This window comes from Chrysemys picta, unplaced genomic scaffold (genome assembly GCF_011386835.1).
Source record: "Chrysemys picta bellii isolate R12L10 unplaced genomic scaffold, ASM1138683v2 scaf2990, whole genome shotgun sequence".
In the NCBI taxonomy this organism is placed as follows: Eukaryota; Metazoa; Chordata; order Testudines; family Emydidae; genus Chrysemys; species Chrysemys picta.
The window spans coordinates 1-7,000 of NW_027055692.1; the positions used below are offsets into that span (position 1 = coordinate 1).

Here is a 7,000-nt window from a genome sequence, read left to right on the forward strand (position 1 = left end):
GAACATCATCACAGGAAGGAAGTTGGTAATGAAACAGGGCCACATTTGGACAGGCAGGACAGCCTCCTGCTGTGCTCATTTGGGTTTGTCCTGTGATAGGGTCCAGTGTTTTTTTCCAAAGGGCAGTTGTTTGCTACTTTCCATAGTAAGGGCCAGGTGAAAACAAGAGGAAAAATTCCAGCTCTTTTTCTTGGATATTGTTTATCTGCTTCTTACACATTCAGGGTTCTAGCTGAGAACTTTCACTGAAACAGAAATTGCATAAAATAAGTTTTGTTTTAATACAGTTTAATGTAATTACTTTCCATACTCTGATCAACACGGCACTGAGTGGTGAAACAGAGATTTTCACAAAGATAACAATGGCAATAAACTATATACTGAAAACAACACATGAGTAAGAGCTTCATTGTTTAAATAACACAGATATAAAATATTTTCTTTCTATTTAAAAAAAACAAAGGAAATCAACAAACAAAAACCCCTTCCTTTAACGTTACTTAAGTTTGCTTTCATCAATAAACTAAACCATAACATAATTAGGAAACACAAAGTCAAAGTTTTAAAAAGGATTAAAAGTTTACAAAGTTTTGCATTCTCAGGTTAGCAAAGGTCATGCTCTCAGAGTTCAAGTAAATTGGAAAACCAGCATCATACATTGCAAGTAGCACCCTGGGCTGGCAAACAGGATGGAACATGGCAGGTACCATTGCTGGAGCAGATGCTGCATGCCAGGGACCAAGTCACGCTCTCCGCCGCACTGTTACAGCCCCTTGGGAATCAGTGATGAGAATGATGTTAAACCTACCCCGGGCCATTCCACCAGCACAGTATAACCACACCCTGTCCTTCCCCTGGATTGCTCCAACCTGCCTCCTAGAGCAGGTGCTGGGTCGAGGAGACAAGGGATGTGTTCTACATCAGGCACAAAGCCCATATCCCCCCAGTGGCAAAAACCTTTGCAAAACTTTTCAAGATAATGCATCTGCATGTGATTATCCCCTGTCCCCTAGAGAAATACAGTGTATTTTAATGAGTCTGCCCTTACTTGTCTTGATGATCAGAGGTCAGAGGTGCTACAGGGATCCTCTCCCAAATGATGCTATGCCAAACATAAACGCACTTCCATCCTATACTTTGAAATCAAGAGAGATGACATCTCTCCGAAGGTAGGAGTGAACACTATTTCCAGTACAATAAAACTGAAATCTCCTTTTGATAGTTACATCAGGAAATAGCTCTTTTCAGAACACCTTGCCCAAGGCAGAAATTTGCAGAAGTCAACTTGTTGATTATTTGAATCTATAATGCAGCCACGTGGGAACAGAAAGGAGATTGTTCTGAGTCTTTCACATGAATTCTCTCTTAGGCCTTGGCTACACTTACCGGCAAGTTCGACGGCTGGAAATCGAACTTCTGGGTTCGACTTATCGCGTCTAGTCTGGACGCGATAAGTCGAACCCGGAAGTGCTCGCCGTCGACTGCGGTACTCCAGCTCGCCGAGAGGAGTACCGCGGAGTCGACGGGGGAGCCTGCCTGCCGAGTGTGGACCAAGGTAAGTTTGAACTAATTCGAAATAAGGTACTTCGAACTTCAGCTACGTTATTCACGTAGCTGAAGTTGCGTACCTTAGTTCGAATTAGGGGGGGTAGTGTAGACCAAGCCTTACAGTCCATACCTTGGGTGACTTCTGGAGTGGATTATTGCAATGTTCTCTACAATGAGCCACTCAGCCCAAGCACAGCTACTGCCAAATGCAGGTGTCCACTGAATTGCAGGGGATATTACACCTAGGAGGACATCCGGGACCATTGAAGCTAATGGGAATTTTGCCATAGACTTCAATGAGGCTGAGATTAAATATGTGGGGAGTGATGGTCGAGCATTCTCACTGGGGGTCTCCTACACCTGGAGGTCATTTCCCTGGGCACACATGTCCAAACTCTGAGTTTTCAAGGCACAGCGTAAGGCTCAGCTCTTTCTCTGAGTGCCGTGTGGAGGTTTGGTTGTGGCGAGCACGGCGTATTGGAATGCATGTTCATTAACACTTTGTAGAACATCACTGCTTTGCCGAGCAGAGACAATGTCTACAAAGGCTCAGTCCAATGAAAGTAAATCATTTTCTGTGAATCGGATGGGCTTTCAGTGACATGGTCAGCTCAGATGCTCTACTGAGCATTATGTAGAATGTGTTTACATTAGTCTTTTCTCTGATGTTTTTAACTCCATCTTTCCTTGACTTAAATAGAGGGGAATTCTACAGCCTCTTTTGAGAGCACTTTTCGCTTGCACATAGATAGATAGATAGATAGATAGATAGATAGATAGATAGATAGATAGATAGATAGATAGATAGATAGATAGATAGATAGATAATGTGTTTTAGGAACTGAGATCTGTGAACAGGCAGGAGAGCTCCTTTAGCATTAAAAAATATTTATGGTCATCAATCCTGTACTTCCTTTAAAAGTGGGGGTAGGAAATAGCTTAATAGAAATTTGCTAGAATGTAACTATCTGATCTCTGGTTCAGATTCTCTCTTTAGAAGGAATTTGGTCTGCAGAAGCATTTGGATTCACCGGTCTTTTTATGAAACACTGAATAAACACACAGAAATTACCAGATTGAATCAGACCTGAGCTCCATCTAGTGTCTTGTCTCTGATAGTGACTAGTACCAGATGTTTCAAAAGAAGGTTTAATAACCTTCAATAGGCAGATGTGGAATAATCAGCCCTTTCCCCCATCTCGCCCTGATCTCTCATAGTTAGAGAAGAGATTGGTTTAAGCCCTGAAGCATAATGTTTAGTATTCCTTAAGCATCCGCATCCACACACCATGCCATATAAAACTGTCAAATCCCTCCAGTTTCTTTGTGGTTCTGCTTAACAGCACTCCTAGGATCTACAGACATTTCCCAACTTCTCAGCTCATCCAGAAGAACAGTTCAGACCAGCAAGGCACTGAGCACGTTAGCCCCAATCCAAAGAAACATATAAGCACATGCTTAACTTTAAGCAACTTTAAGAATGTAAGAAGCCCCTTTGAAATCAACATGCTTAAAATTCTGGGTGCTCCACTTCAGGAAAGATGGAGATAGATTGGAGACAGCCCAGGGGAGAGCAATAAAAACAATAAAAGGTTTAGAAGCACTGGGGGATGGACTAGATGACCTCTTCAAGCCCTACTTTTCTATGATTCTATGAAAAGATATGCACCTGCTTAAATGTTCTGCTGGACTGAGGGAAGAATGCTCAGATCCATGCAGGATCAAGCCCTAAATGACCTATTGTTCTTTGCTTGGATGCATTTGATGAAAGAAGTCAAGTCCTTCTTCCTTTCTATCTTCTGTAGAAGTGCACGTTAAGCAAGCTGCCTTTGAAGTTGAATAATCATTTTATTTGTTTCAGAGAAGCAGCCGTGTTAGTCTGTATCCGCAAAAAGAACAGGAGTACTTGTGGCACCTTAGAGATTAACAAATTTATTTGAGCATAAGCTTTCGTGGGCTAAAACCCACTTATTTGTAATATTTGTCTGAATGCTGACTGACTGACATGCTATTTGGCCAAAACCAAAGAGTGTGTAAAGAAATGAAAGACATGTGTGTGTATGTACGGCATGTGCATGAATATGTACACACACACACACACACACACACTTTTTCTTGATCTTTGGCCACAAAAAACATACCTGATGATCACACTAGACGTTCACTACCTTTTACATTGCCAGGGTGTTATGAATGAGAACCAAGCCATCCCCATAATTTCACAAACTGGAATGTGCGACATGAGCTAAGTACAATTAACAATTATATGATTTGGCAATCACTATTGTGACATGGGGTGAAGAAAAAGGTGCATTGAGGATATTGATATATGATTAAATAGGTTTACAGGCAGTTTCTTATCTCTATAAAGACAGGTTAAAAGATAAATCTATACATAGAATATTTTTTCTTATCATTATAAATATATGTTTCTAAAAATATATTCACTGTTGTTCATTTTCTCAGAAGTATTCACCCCTGGCTACACACTTTTTCTCTGATCATTAGAAGTGTACGTAAGGTAATTTTTCAGCAGACAAAGAACAAGAAGCTACAGGATTTAGTCAGCATGGCTGTAGTGTCCAGAAGGGATACATTTAGAAGCTCCATTTTTGAAATATTTTCTCAATGAAAGTATGTGCATAATGTGTTCTAGTTGGTAGCCGATGATTTAAAAACATGGAGGCATATTTCGGTGGGGGAAACTGTCAACCAATAACCAGAGTGCGATGCAAACTATGCGTTCCTCCTAACCATGTTATTGTTCCCAGGTATAATGGAGATCCACGGATTCTACTACTGTCTAAGGTACCAGTCCCACAAAATTGAACATATTCCTTAATTTTATTTATGTGAGGCATTCCACTGAGTCTGTGAGGCTACACTAATAAGTGAAATTAAAATATCAACAGAATACAGGTCAAAATGTGTAAATCAGACTAAATGGCAGGGTAATGCACTTTCCTAGAGATAAAGGGTCTTTACGCATATGACCACAGTTCTTTATATTAGCATACACCATTTGCATAAGAACTAATGCCTTCCTTTATGGTTGATCCCGCAGCTAGCGCCCAAGGCTGAATGAATGGCTGGAGGAAATTGTACGGCAGTGACCGAGTTCATTCTCACAGGAGTGACAGATCGTCTGGAGCTGCAGGTCCCCCTCTTTGTGCTGTTCCTAGTGATCTATATTATCACCCTGGTGTGGAATCTGGGGATGATGGCTTTAATCAGGATCGACCCCCAACTCCACACCCCCATGTACTTCTTTCTCAAGAATTTATCTCTCATGGATGCCTGTTACTCCACAGTCATCACTCCCAAGATGCTGATGAGCTTCTTAGCCGAGAGGAAAGCTATTTCCTATACAGCTTGCATCATCCAATATTTTAGCTTCATATTGTTTGTCATCTCTGAGTGCCTTCTGCTGGCAGTAATGGCGTATGACCGTTATGTAGCCATCTGCAACCCGCTGCTGTATATGGTCATCATGTCACCAAAGCACTGCCTACGGCTGGTGGCTGGTTCATATCTATGGGCCTTCCTGAACTCTGTGATACACACCAGCGGTTTGCTAAGATTATCCTATTGTGACTCCAATATCCTGAATCATTTTTTCTGTGATCTCAACCCACTTCTAAAGCTCTCCTCTTCCGGCACTGCCATCAATCAGCTACTCGTTTTCCTCTTTGGCAGTCTGATTGAGGTGATCAGCATTGTGACCATCCTCATCTCATACATCTTAATTATTGTGACTGTGCTGCGGATCCGCTCCACCGAGGGCAGGCGCAAAGCCTTCTACACCTGCACCTCCCACCTGACGGCCGTCTCTATGTTCCATGGGACAATTCTCTTCATGTATTTCTGACCCAGCGCCAGCTACTCGCTGGACACAGACAAAATGGCCTCCGTGTTCTACACGGTGGTGATCCCCATGCTGAACCCCCTCATCTACAGCCTGAGGAACAAGGATGTGAAGGACGCCCTGAGGAGAGCAATAGAGACAAAATTGAGGGCCCATCTTTCCCCAAAGGGTGCCATAATAGGACAACCCAATCCTTCAATGGCTTCTCTGCACACATAGGGCTTGTCTGCACTACGGGGTGGAGCAATGCTGAAGCGATAAATCCACCAGGGGACAATTTAGCAGGTCTAATGAAGACGCACTGGATCGACAGACTGTCACTCTGGCTTTGACTCCGGTACTCCACCAGAACGAGATGAGTAAGAGGAGTCTATGGGAGAGTTTCTTCTGTCGACCCAGCGCAGTGTGAACCCTGTGGTAAGTAGATCTAAGCCATGTCAACTTGGGTTACGCTACTAACGTAACTCAAATTGTGTAGCTTAGATCAACCAGTCCCCGTAGCGTAGACCTGCCCATTGGCTCTGATTCAGAAAGTCCTTAAGCACATGTTTAGGTTTGTCTCCCTTTGACTTCAGTGGGGCATAAGCACATGTTTAAAGTTAAACAGGTATTTAGGTGCTGCTTTGAAGAGAGATGCGTTCCTGACTAGAGGCCTTATGTGCATAAAAAAGCCATGTCGGTTATTAAATGATGGTTTGCTCCCCTGTGCCTATAATAAAATACTTTGAAATTGATTTTTCAGTGTAAGATGTAACAGGCTGATTTAAATATTGCTTAGAATTACTGCATAAAAGGGAAAAGTTCGCACTGCAACAATGGATTCATGAGCAATGACCAGGACGGGTTTTAATGTCCAAAAACGTTGACAGATATTTGTTCAATTAAATTTTGTGATTTTGCTTCAATCAGATCCACAGCCCAACTCCTCTGTTTTTTGGGAGACATTTGTGTGCGTGAAATGATATTCAGCCTGTGTTTGTTGGAAGGGAGAATGTCGTGAATGCTCAGTGGGATCTGATATTTCTTGAGTACTCACATCAAGAGTCCCACACACAACTCTTTGTGAATTTAGGAGTCACACAATTAAAGACCAGGTAATTTAGGTGACCAAACATATACAGACACATTTTCAAGGATAGTCGTTGATTGTGAATGCCACGGTTATTGGGATCTCAACGTAAAAGACCTTGGACCTTATTTTCCTAAGTGCTGAGTACTTACAGCTCCCGTTCACCTCAGCTGGAGTGGTGGAGTTTCTGGAAATCAGGACCGAGGGGACTGAAGTTGGGCACCCATAAACAGAGGCTACCAAAATCACTGGCCATTGCTGAAACTTTTGGGCATGGCAAATTACAACAGTGAATACCAAAAGCACCACACACCTCACAGTATGTCCACGCTGCAATGTAAGCCCAGGGTTCAAACTCATGATCAAGTCAAGCTCTCTTCTATCTACACACAAATTGCACTAACCAAGGGCTCAAACCCACCGTCTGAGGACCCCACAGTGATAGAAGGTCTGAGCCTGAGTCAAGCTGAGACCCAGGTTTCAAGCTCTTTATTGGTTTGCAGTGTAGACAGAGCCAC

The 7,000-nt window shown here is 42.6% G+C and overlaps 1 protein-coding gene across 1 annotated transcript; it reads left to right on the forward strand.

The window, feature by feature from the left end:
• Positions 1-4,633: 4,633 nt before the first annotated feature.
• On the forward strand, positions 4,634-5,632 carry LOC135980386 (olfactory receptor-like protein COR4). The gene is given in 1 exon segment (XM_065580396.1): positions 4,634-5,632. A coding segment is annotated over 1 exon segment (999 nt).
• The last annotated feature ends 1,368 nt before the right edge of the window (positions 5,633-7,000 follow it).